Source organism: Caloenas nicobarica, chromosome 1 (assembly GCF_036013445.1).
Source record: "Caloenas nicobarica isolate bCalNic1 chromosome 1, bCalNic1.hap1, whole genome shotgun sequence".
NCBI lineage: Eukaryota > Metazoa > Chordata > Aves > Columbiformes > Columbidae > Caloenas > Caloenas nicobarica.
The window spans coordinates 121,298,805-121,315,805 of NC_088245.1; the positions used below are offsets into that span (position 1 = coordinate 121,298,805).

The 17,001-nt window shown below is 42.9% G+C and overlaps 1 protein-coding gene across 2 annotated transcripts in view; it reads right to left on the bottom strand.

The window, feature by feature from the left end:
• Positions 1–1,733: 1,733 nt before the first annotated feature.
• Positions 1,734–17,001, bottom strand: part of B3GALT5 (beta-1,3-galactosyltransferase 5) — a 36,703-nt gene continuing 21,435 nt past the window's right edge. The window contains exons 2-4 of one of the 2 annotated variants that reach the window (XM_065626714.1): positions 10,775–10,925; positions 7,411–7,571; positions 1,734–6,759 (exon numbers count right to left, since the gene is read on the bottom strand). In XM_065626714.1, coding sequence (XP_065482786.1) covers positions 5,803–6,759 — 957 coding nt within the window. In that variant the 5' untranslated portion in view covers positions 7,411–7,571; positions 10,775–10,925 and the 3' untranslated portion in view covers positions 1,734–5,802. Of the gene's footprint in view, positions 6,760–7,410; positions 7,572–8,720; positions 8,798–10,774; positions 10,926–17,001 lie in introns of those variants that run through there. The other variant, XM_065626715.1, reaches the window with a different exon arrangement.

Below are 17,001 nucleotides of genomic sequence, written 5' to 3' on the forward strand. Positions count from 1 at the left end.
AACAACAAGGTTTTTTCTCAACCATTGAAATTGTCCAATTATATTTTTCAGTGAAAATACACTTGAGTGAACTTCTTAGGAGGATAGCCTTAAAACTGTTGAAAAAAGTCTGTTTCCTCAGCCGGAACATGTGCAAATTCAAGTCTCTATTTTCAGGTGGCATCTCCTATGTACTGTATATAACCAAGTTTTGTCACTCAGCTGCTTTTCTTTATCTAGTGTGATAATATTTGTAGATACTTCTGGAAATATATTGGTGGAATGAACTAATGAATTTAAGTCCAGCTGCAAACAACCAAGGAAAATACACCAGAAAGATAAGCCAGGAAAAAAAGATGAAACAAAAGATAAAGGTAGTAAGGGAGATCTTCTCTAATTACAGTTGGCTATGGTGACATAGGCAAAACCATTTCTATCAGCTGTGGTTAAAAATGCCTTTTATCAAGTCCCTTGTTATGGTTTTAACAATCTTGCACTTGACACTTACCATTTGGAAAAAAAAAAAAGTGCCAAATTCAGATCACAGCCTGTTTATAAGTTTTTCTTTTAAGGTGCCTTTGACTTAAAGGTATACTACGTCTAGACTGTTAATGGCAGGAGTGGTTAATGTAGCAGGATTGCATGCTTAATACTTAGGAAAGCACTCCCATTCCTGCTCTCTTTCTCTTTTATGGGATTTATGTATTTGCCTTAGAAAAAGGAACCAATCAGCCAAATTAGGATGTACATAGTAAGGCATGTTAGAGAAGGGGAGAAAATTCAACAGACTCAGATTCAACAAGGCCAAGTGCCAGGTGCTGCGCTTGGGTCACAACAACCCCAGGCAGCGCTACAGGCTCGGGGAAGAGTGTCTGGAAAGCTGCTCAATGGAAATGGACCTGGGGGTGTTGGCTGAACATGAGCCAGCAGTGTGCTCAGGTGGCCAAAAATGCCAACAGCATCCTGGCTTGTATCAGGAATAGTGTGGCCAGCAGGACTAGGGAAGTGATTGTGCCACTGTACTCGCCACTGGTGAGGCTGCACCGTGAATCCTGTGTTCAGTTTTGTGCCCCTCACTAGAAGACAGACATTGAGGTGCCAGAGAGAGTTCAGAGAAGGGCAATGAAGCTGGTGAGGGGTCTGGAGCACAAGTCTGATGAGGAGCGGCTGAGGGAACTGGGGCTGTTCAGCCTGGAGAAAAGGAGGCTGAGGGGAGACCTGATCGCTGTCTACAACTGCCTGAAAGGAGATTGGAGCATGGAGGGTGTTGGTCTCTTCTCCCAAGTAACAAGCAATAGGACAAGAGGAAATGGCCTCAGGTTGCACCAGGGAAGGTTCAGATTGGATATTAGGACAAATTTCTTCATGGAAAGGGTTGTCAGGCTTTGGAACAGGCTGCCCAGGGAAGTGGTGAAGTCACCATCCTTGGAGGTGTTTGAAAGATGTGTAGATGTGTCACTTAAGGACCTGGTTTAGGGGTGGACTTGGCACTGTTAGATTTACAATTGGAGTCAATCTTAAAGGTCTTTTCTAACCAAAATGATTCTATTATTCTATTAATTTCAACTGGAAAAAAGAGCAAGCCTCCTAACTTGACTACATCCCAAAATGTTAATACATTCACAACCAAAAAGATAAGTGAACACACAAAACTGTGGTAAGAAAAGACTTTACTAAAACATCATACATTGAATAGTTAGCTCAACATTCTCATTCTCATGTTCTATGCAAATAATGCAAATATTGTCACACATTTTATATTAACACTATATGGTAACCCGCACAAATCCAAGAAGAGCAGCATTCCTGTCAGATTCATTACAGACAGTTAGCCCTTGTGTTCTGTTCAGCTTTTATGTAAGGCAAATGTTTAATTACAAAAATCTACTGTATTCTCAAAAGTGCCTAGAAGGGTTATACCTGCTCAATAATACTGAATCAGATGAGATGTGTGATCGAATGCTTCAAGGATATTTTTGAAAATCCTAACCTAAACTAAGAATATGTTCGTGTTGGAAGAAACACAGAATGCTGAAATGCATATATCTAACCAACTATAAGACACCATCAGCTCTGCTGATTTTTTACACCCCTTTCCACTAAATGAGAAGCAACGGAGTAACTTTTCAGAGTAACTTTTCAAAGCTATTCATAAAAAACTGATTTGGTGATCATCTGACCCAGAAAGCCTAAAAATGTTAGGATAGTGCAGTGCTTCTACAGATAAACTGTCCCAAAGTTGTCTAAATTATTTTATTAGCCTATACAAAATTTTAAAAATAAGTATATATACACTGCAGTATTGTGTTTACAGTTATATTTCTGGTCTTTCATAGGAAAATGCACATAATTTTGCAAAAGGCCACTAAGACTGTTTGATTGAGTTAAACTCCATGATCTGAGGCCTAAAATGCAAAAGCTAATTTCATTTAGCTGATACATATAAACTGACTAGCATAGCGGCTTTGTTTAAATAAATGAATTTGCCTTACATGCAATCATCTACTTTTCTTAAATCACCTTTTCCAGCAGGATGATCTTATAATTTAAGTAATTAATTACTCACTTACTATACTCTTATTCAAAGCATCCTACTGAATGGAGAGAATTATGAGATAAATTTCTAATTTATGTGAGCACAAAGAAAATCATATGTTGAGGAAAATAATCTGCAGCAACCTAACATGTTCACTTGGGAAGCTAATTTGCAAAAAGGAGAGGAATGGGCTATCCAAACCCATAACATTTCAACCTGTACTCATTTGCTCCTCATCAGAGATTTAGCAGTGATAAGACAAATGCTTCAGATGGCAGGCTATTAGATGCTTAAGAACATATATTCAGTGGGGAAAAAAATATTTTGAATGAAGGAATAAAGAGACCGGCATCTTGCAGAGGTCACTTGAAATTACAAATAGACTCTCTGGAAACAGTATCCAGAATGGGATGGTTTCTCAAAACGTACCTGAGGACCTTTTTCCTAATGGCATGGTAGCTATGAATTCTGCCCCAAAAATATAGGGGTAGCATCTGCAAATGTGATTAAGAGAGAATAGCACCACCTTCCCAGCTAGTAGCTGTATTCAGGTAATTAGGAACACTCCTGAACTAAAATAAAAGCCACAGTCAAGAAGTCTGGCAGGACCTGGCCCTCAAGGGTAACGTTTTTATAATGATACAAAAACACAAACTGCTCAGGTAAGACATATTTTAATGCCACTCACAACTAGCCATCATTCAGTGAAGCAACCCAAAGTACTGTCTCCTACTGGGAGACTTTACCCTTTGGCCACCAAGTCAGCCTGACAGAAGACCAGCAGTCACACCATTCCAGGAGCCTGGTGCCACCATACTTCTTGGATCTCAACATCTAGTGGAGGTGAACAAGTCAACACATCCATGTGTAAACGAATGGCTGTTCTGCTGAGACACAGGCTCCCTGGGTCTGCATGGTTGGACTGCTCCTGCCAGCTGGGACACAAGTGGCACCAGGCACAGAGGTGGAAGTGAGACCCAGGAGGGACTCCAGGATTATTTCACTGAGAACAAGAAGAGGTCAGGATGAACATTAGGCTGCACTCTGCTGCCCCAGATCCCAGACCCTCTATCCCACAAGAAAGAAAGGGAGTTAGGAGAAGCTAGGAAGCATTCCTTTCTGCTCTACATTTTTCCATAAATGAAAGCAATAGCCTGCTTGCATATTGAGTACAATAGCACTGAATGGCAAAAAGACATTTCTGCAGGTTGCTTGGAAAGAACAATGGTCAAAATGCTGTTGCGAGGCTTTATCAGTCTGGCCCATCACACCTACTGAAGGCAGCAGCAAAAGCAGATGTCCTACAGCAGGGCTTCGAGTCCAAGGGCAGATCCACCTGCAAAGCTGGAATGGAAGGCGGGGAGATGTTGTCCAACCCAGAGCTGGGCTGCCCACCCCCTGGCACAGGGTACACACTAGGGAAAGGCAAACACCTCCTTCATCACCCACCCAACCACCTGGATAGCCATATCCATCTACACAGCTGTTTTCTGAATGGGAAACTTAAAGAAGATTATTCTTCCGTCAAACAAATATACATTATTTCTTTCATCGTCAGTTGTCAAAAATAAGTGCGTGAGTTCAGTTTACTCTACATCAGAAGGAAATAAATAATATGTTATTACTGTTATTGAAAATTTTTCAGGATGGGGCAGTATTTCTGCTGAAGATATTTATCCTGCTCTTCAGACACAGGCAAGTAAAAAGAGACGCTTGGACAGTTCTCACAGATTCAGTAAAAGAGAAAATAAACAATAAAAATAAATAACCCCAAAGTAATAATATATCTTTCCCTATCTTTCCCTGTCTTTCCTCCATGTTTTTTACCACATTCAGTGTGTGCCTTCACCCCCCATCCTGGGGCAGTATCTGGCCCTGGTTCCCCACACTGGGCCTGATCCTGACCCACACCTGTCATCACCAGGGCCCGGCCACTGCTGGCTGGACCTCAGACCTACCTCATCACCATGATACTTCCTCAGGACCAGGATTCTTGGTCGGACTTGGCCATCGTCTGTGAGTCTGTCCTGCTGCCTTGTGTGGGTGTGTGGGGCTGAGCCTGTCTGTCAGACTGACTTGGCTCCCATCTCATCTTACCCTAGGGAGCAGCACCACTGTTACTGCTCTCTGAAAAAAAACATTTCACACATAGTATAGGCATTCAATACTGTTTTTGCTGGTAAAACTGACCTTTTCTGTGCATGAAAGCAAATAAAATTCCCATAGCCCAAATGTATTTTTCACAGCATCTATTGTAAAGACTCAGTTCCTTATCTCTGAAAACCATCCTAGTGATTCCATGGGTCTTTTCTTGGTAATGAAACAAGAAATGAGTCTCTCAGCCTGAATGATTACTTGGGCACATTTTCGCATTAGGTCTTGTTTGAAAGAGAAAAATCCTCCTATCTTCTCTGCCTTACACATAGTTCCTCATCAGAAAAAAAGTCTAACTCAGACATGCTGTTTAGCTCACTGTAAATGATTCTAGTTTAGCCTTGGCAAACCATTTACAGTAGCTTTCAAGCAACCAAAGTGAGACACAAATGCAAAAGATGTCTCCAGGGTCTATTTTAATAGAAAGACCAGGACACTCTCCACTGAGCATGGATCTGGCTCTATCACATACCGTTTTCAGCCGGTGGCATGTATAGGGAAATAGATGCAGTAGCCTTATACATTCACCAGGTGACCTGCAGTACCTCAGGTTGTCCCAAGTGCACTGCATGGGCAAATTCATTCATTTCTGAAAAAAAAAATGTGTAGACCAAAGAAGAGATCTGTGCCAGTATGCTGTTCTGCCCACACAGAGCTGGCTGCAAGGGCAGGGCTGCAGTTCCCTGCACCAGGAGAAGAACGTCCTGACAGCTACAGGCACCTTTTCTTAAATGCTTGCACAGATGGGTGCAAATGAAGTGATCTATCAAGAGAGACCAGGAAGAGAGTGCAAATTTTCTTCTCTGAACAAAAATACTTTGACATTTAGTTTGGCACTGCAGAAATATTCCCAGACCTGTAGCAGCAAGATTTGGAGAGCTGGTCCATGGAGAGGGCAGATTTGTGGGTCTGCATCTTTCAGAAAAAAGTACTTGTAACTTGATGCAAAGAAGTGAGAGTGAATGGGAGAGAAAGGGGTTTGCATGTTCTTGGGCAGAAATTAAGATATTAAAATAACCATTAAAAAGGTCCTTAACATGATGAGTCTAGAGTTAACTGGGAGTTTTGCTGGAGTCATGAGCAGCCCTGTAAATGCGGAGCATTTCAATTTGTTAATTCGAGCAGGGAAGGCGCTAGAGGGCTCCTCTGTGATTTTCTCTCACTAAGTGATTCCAGTAGCTCAGCTGCTCAGATGGTTCTACTTCATGGCACATCACGATTTTCTTAAAGCGAGAAACAGAGAACCTAATCCTTTCTGGAAAGAATGTCTGTTCTGAATGAAGCTCCTCCAGATGAATTTTTAATTTGGCAAGGCACAGTCCTATGAAAACATCCTCTAGTTTAATGAACGAAACACTCTCTGAGACATTATAGATCTGACTAGCAACATCAGTGGATAAAACATAGCCCGTCCCAGAACAAAACGGCGGGTAGGTCTTTCCCGGATACTCTTCTCTACTCACAAACCACTTACTCCCTCTTCTCCGTATGGGGTACTCATGCAGTTTTAAAAAGCCTGTGAAGAATCTAGTGGTCCTCTTTTTCCTTAGAAGAAGTTCAGTGAGGTAAAAAACATTGACAAACACATCCGTGTCTGTTTTCATCACAAAGCTGGCCTGGTAACAAAATTTGTGTATCCATTCCATTCCCATCATGGTCTTCAAAGTCAAATTGTAATACGTGTCTGTAAAATTCTTTTGAATAATGTCTTTGTACTTTTGGCTTTCAGCAGCGATGTCAGCCTGCTGGCTGAGATTCACAGTGCTTCCCAGAAGGAAATAAGTCACCAGGCGCTTGCCGGCGACTGTTCTTTCCTTCCCCCAGGTTTGCCGGATCACCATCCTGGCATTGATGTGGTGGTACGAGGAGGCCACAAGCAGGATGAGGAAAGGCGGATTCTTATGGCAGTCTATATCTGGGAGCTGCGAGAAGTTTCCTCCAATTCTTCTAAAAGTCTCTATGGGGAATAGGTAATCTTGGCTAGTTTCACCAAATATACAGAATTCGGTCAAATAGTTGTAAAAGACCCAGAAGCTAGCACAGCTGAGCCCTACAAGGCAAACAAACAGTCTGGATTTTCTGAAATCCATCTGAAAGAAACAAGAAGGAAAAGTACATTTAAAAAATCTAGTGCCTTTCAGTACTGTATTCCAAATTCCCTGCATGGGGATTTAAAGCCAGGTCATCTCTAATTGAAAACTACCTATTTCAGGGCACTCGCCCACATGCATTTTTCTTGCTATCATTCCCACAAGATGCTTTGCTGGCAATCAAATGCACGCTCGTGCAGCCCAAGCCAGCACATCCTCAGAAACCCACACAAGCAGGTCCACTGATACCCGGTCACCCTGGCCAACGCTTCTGACCTCCTCCCCATTTTCAGCATCTTACAAACCATGACTTTGACCCACCAGGGTTCTCACAAGCCAAAGAGTGAAGAAGCAGCGGATATGTGCCCATGCCAGATGAGAGAGAATAACAATAGGGTTGGGGTTTTTTAAATGCCATGTTTCTCCATTTGTTTGACAAGTGCCTGTGTTCAAGAGCCATTAAGTGCTGTCCAACTGGCAGACCCAGCCAGGTTCCCCCCATCTTCATCTTCTTTGTGTCCTGTGGGGCTCTTGCACTGACCTAGAAAATGCTCCCGATCTTTTTGCTGGAGGGGCCATGAGTCACATATTTGACTTTGGGTCAGCTGCTTGGAAAAAACAACAGGGGGTCAGATTATTTGGATGCTTTACCTTTTGCAAAGTTCAGGTGACTCGCTAGGGCATGCTGAGGTGAGAATGGGGTTGTCCATACCCCTCTCTCCTTTCTAGGTGAAAGAGATCCAAACAGTAACAACAATGTTCATTCTTTCATCCTTGTAACAGATTACTGTGCTGTGTATCTGGTTACAAATCTAGTAAAAATTTTGAGAGAGAGAAAAATTATCAAAGCAAACCCAAAAAAGGTCACAATGCCAAAAAAATTACATGACTCCATAAATTAACCTGGTGAGTATGACGCTTCACTTCGTTACTCATTCCATTAACCCATGGGCCCACCAACTACTGTTTCAGAGCACTAGGATGGGGGAATTTTTACCAGGGGGAAGGGCATTCCCTTCCACTTGCCCCGTTTTTAATGAAAAATTGGATCTGGCTTCCCATCTGAAAATGCAGCAAAACAAGCCTACAATTCCCAGAGCTGTAGACTTCATGGAAATTTAATCTCTGCCTTCCAATGAGGAATGTTCTGCCTAGGCTCCCCAAAACCGTATTAGTGCCTTCCTTTTGCTCAAATTTGCCTTTCCAAGCAATGAAAAGGTTTTGTGTTGCAGGCTTAAGTTCATTTTAAAGTCTAGCCAGTTGTTCATGGCACCAAATCCAGCTCATCTTACCTATAAGAATAGTCCCATTAACTTCAGTTGGCATTCTCAAAAGCATGAAACAAGTAGAACTGGAGTCCTGGTTTACTGAAATTCCTCCCACAGTGAAATGCATTTTTGCAATGATTCACGAATGAATTTTGAAAATATTTCAAAAGTTCACATTTCTTCTGGCATTCATATTTAAAGTGCTTTATCTTTAAATACGGTATTCCTCAAATCTGTTTTTTTCTTGTATGTATAGCTCACAGTAGCCTTGAGATTGACTTAAATTTTGCTTTAATTAAATACATATGTAAAATTGTGTAAGAATATATATGCATACATATATATGTACACACACACATACACAAAAGAGTATATGAAAATCCACTCTGCATCTGTTCTCAGGTTCTTCAGTGGCCTGGGAAGAAGCACATGAATATCCCAAAAATAGTGTTTTCAGGAAAGGATGGTGTTCTGAGCTTGGCAACTGAGCTGCAGAAGGGGTTTGCTCCTGTTGTCGGCTGTCACGAGGGTCTGACATTTCTCTATCACAGGAGTTCCAGAACAAGCACAAATGAAAGCTCTTCAAATACTGAACTAACAAAGTAATTGAGAGCCACTTTCTATTAAAACCGGTTAAAACCTTTTCAGAAACACTCAAGAGCAAGAAAACATAACATAACATAGTCTTTTTACCCGATTCCAACAGAAACAAACTAATGTGACTTGACCATATTTAGTTCTTGTTTCTGGGTTTGATCGCTGGTAACATATCTTAAAAAAAAAAAAAAAAAAAAAAAAAAAAAAAAATAAATAAAGTCCCTGTTCTGAATGACTGGGAAAGCAGCCTCCCAACATATGTTCTGGTGTGTATTTACCATACTGCCCACCCAGAGCCAGACTGCCTTCCTTTGTCAGTCCGGGTATGAAGAAACATATATTATACAGGTGTATAAACACACATGCACATGCCAGGGCAATGCATACATTTTTAAATTTATGTAAATTGTAAAATGTATCTTACAAATTTTGCAAATCACATGTATATACATGTACCATATCCCAGCAGGTCCCTGCCTACCACCAGTGGGTAGGCAGTGGCTTTGACAAGAAACATATACCTTCCAGAGCAAAGTCTCATTTGGTTCTGATTGTGTGAAAGCTGGAAAATACCGGCGTTTTTCATTGGTTTAATCACCAAAAGTAAATTTGGGTTCATCTGGAACTGGTGAAAGTCGTGGTCTTTTTTTCTCAAACGAAACATTTGCAATTACCCATAGAGGTATTCACAGAGGGGATTAGTGAGGAGGGCTTGCAAGGACCCAGATTGCACCAGTAGCACCTTGGTCATTCCCAATTTGGTGTCTCAGCTCTCTCCACATCCTTAGCTGCATATAGGAGGGATCCAACCAGATAACACACTTTCTCCCTTGGAGCTCAAGAAGGGAAGATCTGTCCCAGATGCCTCCGAGGCCAACAGGAGCCTCTGATGCAACAAGGAAAGATGCATTTGCACAGGTACAGTCTTGGTGTCCCAAGCACCCAAGCTTGGCAATAGGTTATAAGGTCGGCATTTATTGAAAGAACACCAAGGGAAAGGGTGACAGAGAGACCAGTTTCCTCTCACTGAGGCCATTTGTTCTTTCAAAACCATAAATTTTCTTCTTGTTATCAAGTGAACAGGGAAAACTTTGAAAGTTAAAAAGCACTTTATATTAACACAGGCAGGCCGGTTCCTTGGATCACTTGAGTTGGTATATTTGGAAATTAAATCACCCTGGTATTGGCTGCTTAGCCCTGGGATGCTGAGCACCTGTCCCATCCCTCACCCCACCTGCAAACAGCAGGTTTAGCTTCCTGGGTGAAGCAAATGCTCTGTCTCCCCCATTGCCTGGGAGAATGGCATATAGTATATAGCATATAGTGTATATACTATATATGCTATATAGTATATACTCTGTTTCCCTGAAATTAGACAGCGTCCGTATTAATTTTTGCTCCAAGAGATGCCTACTTTTTACATGTATAGCTGCCTGCACACTATTTAAAATTACTTTTTTAATGAACTGTAACTAGGGCTTATTTTTGGAGTAGCACTTATATTTCAAGCATCCTCAAAAATCCTGAAAAATCATGCTAGAGCTTATTTTTGGGAAAGGTCTTATTTTCAGGGAAACAGGGTAGTATATAGTATATATGAAGAACGTGTGGAAAACGGTCACTTCTGCTGTGTTTCAAGAGGACAACATGGCTATGACTGCGTTTAGCAAAACCATCACCATCCAACCTAAAGTATCTTGCTCTACAGCAGAGGTATGAGCACAGGCTAGGTGTGACAAGGCCTGTGGTTTCTAGATTATCTCTCACTATATTTTTCCTCCTTCACCAGCAACTGACAAACAACACAGTCTGTGATTCAAGATTTCCAGCCTATGTGCATGTATCTCCACAGAATACTCCCAGACATGTTAATATGAAGGAAGTACAAGCCTACAGGAGGTCGTCCAGAAAGCAACAGAGACTTAGTAGCAATGGATCTATTTACTAGGGGTCATTTTGAACAGCATCCAGTATTTTTGCATCAAAGCAAATCTTTCCATTTTTATAGCAAATCCTTTTGCGTGATGTTATACTTTATTTTCTCTCTGATCTGAGTCAGAAATTGCAGTTTGTAACTATCTCAAAGCTTTTTCCATCTCCTATTTTTCCAACTGCAAAACATTTTATGTAGAGCATGGACAAAACATTACCTGTTTCGTGTCCTAGACAGCAGTCTGTTTAAACTGGCCGGCACGGTGCTTCATGGCTCTGTGCAGATCCAAATGAAGTTTGCACGAACACCTGGGACCCAAGCGACCTGGGCTATGGGATCCTGCAGCCTGGTGCTCTTCTCACACATGCCTGACATGAACACATGAAGAAAACAAGAAGGTAGTCAAGGTCTGTGATCCAAAACAGTTGAACTGCAGCCCCTCTACTTTGCAAGTACCTATTTCCACCAGTGGTGTGAACATCTTCCTGCATTCTGCTGTGGTGAGCAGGCTGACTCTAGGGTCTCTCTATTCACACCACTGACCCTTGGCTAACTCATCGTGTTGTGCAGTGACAGGGCCATGGTAACTTCGTGATGGAGCCTAGTTATTCCATCAAAATTAATCTGACACCTCCTTTAGGTCTGTTAATGACTGTAATTATCTAAACGGCACCAAGAGATCAAGGCTATATGCCATATAGTTCAGGAAAAGCAATCTGGCCCAAGGGAGGGAGAGGTAAGTAGGTCTAGAGTCCCCCTGAGAAACTGATTCAAAATACCAGTTTAAAGAAATAAAGTTTTCTCAATTTTTCTGGGGCAAAGCTATAGTCATACCACAGAGTTCAGTGGACGATCAGTGTTGGCTTTGCATTGAGGTTGTGCATATCAGCCAGGGAATGTCCTGAACCACAAACGACCAAAGTGCTTTTGGCCATCTGCAAGAGTCCCCACTTTGTAAACAGCAGCTGGGACAAGGCAGACCCCGAAGCAGCAGTGTGATTTGAGTGTGTAAACAGGAGTTAAGACCTCAAATACTACATGTTTAAAGCTGGCAGAGATATTCCCGTTTTCCCTTCCTAATAATCTAAAGTAGCATGTGCTCTGGTATAAGTACTAATAATACCTGCTAACTTTTGATTTTCCTCAGAATAGAGCCTCTAAATTGCTTTCTCAGAAGCTCAGCAGGACATAAAGAGGGATTAAACATGCACAGATAACAAGAAAATGTCAAGTACAGCATGAAACGCTTATTTTTCCTAAATGCAAGCATTGGACAGGAGCAGGGGCCACCCTGGAGCTCTCAAAAATTATATCTCTGGCAAGACAGTGGGTTCAGCAGTGGAGGAGATGGGTGAGTAGCCAGGTTTTCCCCTTAGCCCAAGCTCAGAAGTTGGGGAGGGATGACCAGGTTCCTCTGGCCCAGCAGCTTTCGGCTGTCCCCCCACTCCTGGAGTAGGACGGTGCCTGGTGCCTACCAGACCTTGTCAGGAGCAGCAGTGCCCACTCAGGTCTCATGCAGGACTACCAAAACAGTGAACATGGGGACAGACCACCATGCCTGGTCCCCTAGGAGCACTGGCTGGCTCCTCCTGCCCCGTGCGCCCAGTGACAGTGTCCCGTGGAGCCTCTCAAGCTGGTGGTGCCGTTTCCAGCCTAAAGAACTGCACACAAACAGGCAATGAGGCTAAATGTCTCCTTCCTGGCACTTCAAAATGCTACTTTTCAGAGTGGGGGTTTTGCAGTAACATGTATTAACAACGTCCTCGCCCAAACCAAATGTCAAGACTGGCAGGCAAGAAGGGTGGAAGCCTGAAATGGGTATAGGACAAGGGAATCACTTTTCCTGACATCCTTACTGTCAAACTACAGAAAATCTTTTTCCCTCTGCTACCTCTCACCAGCCTCTGCTATCAGCATTGTCTCTCCTTGTCAGCCTGTCAGTGAGTCAAAGCAAGACACTATTCTTCTGCTTCATACATGCCAGCCTCTATCACTTAAACACTGAGTTGCTAGGCACTAGTGCTAGAGCCAAAAACTCTCCCTTACTTCTTTTTTTTCTTTTTTCCTTTATTCTCTTTTTTCTTTTTTTCTCTTTTTTCTTTTTTTTCCTTGTTTTTCTTTTTTTTTCCTTTGTTTTTCTTTTTTTTTTCTTCTTTTTTCTTCTTTTTTCTTTTTTTTTGGTCCTTTCTTGTCTCTTTGGTTTTATTTGTATTTGGTTGGTTGGTTGTTTTTTGTCATTCTTTCTGCATTGCTGTTGAGGGGCAGGTTGGCTTTCCCAGCTGCTCCCCAAACACCTCTGTGCTCCCCCCAGTCTGCCAGGATGGGGTGTGCATGGGGAGAGGAGCTCCGAGGGGTGGGTGCCTTTGATGCCTGAAATAAGCCTCAGGCTCTCCAGAAAGGCCACAATGTTTTACTGCTGGGGAGATGACCTTGGGGAGTGGGTGAGGCTTTTGCTCACGGTCACAGACCCATGGCAGGAGTCCCCATCTCCAAACCCTAAGCAATCAATGAGGTAACAGATAGAAAAGGATCATTATTGTTACTGATTTGCAAATCCTAACCTGTTGCCTGGCTTGTGCTCTGTCATTATGTTACCAATTCCCATTTAGCTGATTGACCCTGTAACTTGAACAGCAGATTGAATCTTCTTTGTAGAAGGTTAAGCTGGGGTTTTTTTACCATTCCAGATTTTAGTAAGAAAAGAAAAAAAAATAGTATTAAAAAAAAGATGAGAAAAAAGTCAAGTTTGGGATAGTTCTAGGGGAAAAAAAGTTTTAGAGTGATAGGTTAAATTCTACATTAATATTAAACCCAATGAAATGCCATGCATATATATATAATACAGATGTATACAGATATATGCATACAACTGTATTGTTTTTAGCAGCGCTGATCAGTACAGGCTAAACACTGGTACGGTTCTAATAAGTAAAGAAACTTGTTCTCCAGCAATCGAACAAAAAACATGACCAAAAAAAAAGATACTTTAAAATATAAACTGGTTAAAATTCAGTAACTGAGTAAAAGTCCCTGAAAGTTTCACCTCCATGCCCCAGATCTCCTCCCATCATGCTATGACGGAGTTTCAGAAGAGCCACCTGACCCACTGTAACTCCTTAACTTTATCTCTTCAAAGAAAAATTCCCATCATTTCCTCCTCCAAATCATGTTTTCTGTACTACAAAGGGTAATTTACTGATGGTTAGCCAAAACACCAGCATAAGCATTTAAACATACCTTAACATGGCAGCTCTCTCAGAGGCAGCGCACAGGCACAAGAGGACCTTTGCATGCAACATTCACCCACTGAAAAGGTGCTTCTCTTTTATTACAAGGAAAAGAACAAATATTCACAGGTCTCATCCACTTGAAAACACTGCATTTCCAGTTCAGGTACAAAAGTGTCACCTCAGGTGTGGAAATTTCCATTACTAAAATGGTTGTGATGACCCAGACCAAAGGTCCACACGGCCTCTGAGACCACCTGGGAGGCCGATGCCTACAGGAGAATAAAGATCATGGTGATCGTATTCTCATAGTGGGAAGGCATTTGTGGCACAGGCATATTCTGAATCAGAGGCTGCATCTTCCTCTTTATTTAAAAAATCATCAAGAGCCATTAGCTCTTGATGCACCTTCATCTCATTCACCCAACCATGACCACTTGCTCATGAGATTTGTTTGGAAAATCCAAACAGCATCCTCACACCAAAATGCAGTTTCACTCTCAAAACCAGCCAAAAGTTTGGCAGGAGGTGGGGCTGCTCCCATAATGTCACAGGAAAGAAGTGCTGCATCTGAAGAGTCAAAAAGAAATGTATTTCCAGGGACTTTAGCCAACTCAAGAAAGCTTGCTTCTATTTTAAAATATCATTTTGCTTTTCCAAGCTGCCTGCAAAATTCTCTTGATAAATCCTGTCCCTAAAAAGCCCACCAAAATATCAGCATGGATATTTAGTAAGGTCAGATCCTTTTTTCCAGGAAGGAGAAAGATGTTGCAGTGGAGGTTGCAATATGGGGCTGTTAGGCATCCCGCTGCAAAGTTCAGACTATCAATGCAGAGAAACTATATAGGAAAGCCATACAGTCCAGTCCCTGGTGCAGGTGCTTTTTGTCCTTTTTAGGTGTATATTCGGACAGTTTTGACTTAATCCACCTCTATGGGTGACCCAAACACAGCTGGCGGGCAACCAGCAAAGAGGCATCTTCTCTTGCAGGCAGAGAAAAGAGCAGTGCCTGTGGGGTACTCTGCCCTTGTTATCCCAGAAGGACCTTTTCTTGTCTTTGTAGTTATATTTTCCAAACATTCAGCCTAAAAGTCTCCTCTTCTTGTCTCTGTCTTCCCTTCAACCCCTGTGTGCCGAATGTCCCTTTCTGGGTTTCACTTAGTGCTGATAAACTCCCTTCTTCTACTGCTCCTTCTATTCCTACAATACTCCCATCTTCCTTTTATCACTGATGCTAATGAGCATATTTAACTTTTTAAAGAATTGCCTCATGAATCAGCAATTTCTCTACAATTACTACATTGCTAGCTATATTCCAAACTCCAGATCTCACCAAAGGTAAGCAATTGTCCACAATGGGATGAATCAGAGCGACCTTATCCTGTATAAAGCCATGTGGTTTATTGTGCTGAAGAGGAACAAAATCCGGCTCACAGACACCCTCTTCATAAACACATAAAGCAACGAGAAAAATTATTATTCAAGCTCTTGCTGTCAATGCTAGGATTCCAAAAGCCTGATTCTCTGAGCTATAGAAGCACTGTTCTTCAAAAACTGGATGTATGTGTCTTGTGTCGCCCAAAATTGCACCCTCTTTATTGCACCCTCATTTACAAGTAGTGCTACATGCTGGATTTTTCATCTTAATGAAAAGGAAAAATTAACCTGGAAACGGTATTTTAGACAGGATGAGGGTCTTGCTCTTCTCCGCTGGAAGCAACATCAAGATGCATGATGTAAAAAGTATAAGAGCAGTACAAAGAAGAGATAGGCATGTAGATTGGACAAAAAATGTTCAAAACAAGAAAAATTACCAGTAAAGACATTCCAATGTCACTCTTAAATCTTTCATAAACAAAGTGCTTCTCAGCCCTGCCAATAATCACTGTAGGGATGAGGACTTGTCAGGATCCTGCCTTTCAGATGTTTTATTCCCCTATTTTAATCTGGAGCAGCCCTTGCACAGAGTAGGTGAGCCTGGTGCTCATGCCATTCTGTGCCCTTTCATTTCATGCTGTTTCTTGGCAGAGTCATTTTTTAGTGTTTGGGGCTTTATTCTTCCCCTAGCAATACAACAGTTGAATCAAGTTTTTGCGTTTACGTGCTTATTAAAGAAGCAATCTGGTACTTGTGGAGGATGATGTTCCTGGACATCATATAATTTCCACCCAGGGCAGAGACAGCCCAGGGACAGCCACCCAGGCTCCCTTCACTGTCTCAGCCCTGTGCCAAGTGCTAACTGGGAGGGACGGTGTCCAGCTCCTCTTTTGATTAGCAGGGCTAAGGCAGAAAGCAGAGGAACAGAAATCCCACCGTGGGGCCCTCATGCTGGCAAATCTTCTGTAAATAACTACTTGGCTTTAAAAGTGCTGATTATACACAATAATGTTTGCAGGATCAGACCTGACAGCTGCTTTTTCAATTACTTACCTGTACCTCATGGATCTTCTTTTTTTTAAGCATTTTATCCAAGGACTCAGCAAACTCGCAGGACAGCGAGAAAAACATTGCCCCGTGTTTGTCCTAACTGACCCTGGTCTTTATCTGGGGAGAGGATCACAGGCTGCCAAAATGTTTCTGCATATTAAAACAGATGCTAAATCCTCTGGCAAAGGAGGTTTCTTATTACCACCTTCTTAGCACCAAATCAGTCTACCCCTCATGCCAAGCAGCACCATGCCCCTCATCGCCCGTTGTACCAGAGGACGGGTGCTGCAGTCTGGAGCCTGCAGCCGAACCCCACGCTCCATGGGGATGAACACCCCCGGCTCGGGTGAGAGGCTTCCCTGGATAAGGAGGTCTGGACTTTGATCCTGCTCTTCGAAGCGGGCTCACACCTGCCGCCCCCACTTACCTTACTCTCCTAACCCACCCGCGGCGGTCGGCGAGTTTCGCAAAGTCGGCGTTGCGGGTCTAAGGGTGCATCCGTAGGAGAACGGACTCCCCTGCCCTACGGCCATACCTGCGGCTGGATTTGGGGGAAGGACCGGGCACCTCCTCACCCCAGGCGCCGGCAGCGCATCCTCCGGCGGCTCTGGCCATGTTGCGCGGGGGCTGCAGCGGGCGGGCGGGCTGCCCCTTCCTAGCGGGAGGCGCCGGCTATGGTGTGAGAAGCCTCCCCCGATACCCCCTCCATCTCGAGAGAGGCGGTGCACGATCGTCGGTGTCTCCGGAGCCAGAAGAGAGGGGAGGCAGCGATGCGGCAGCGGTAACCTGA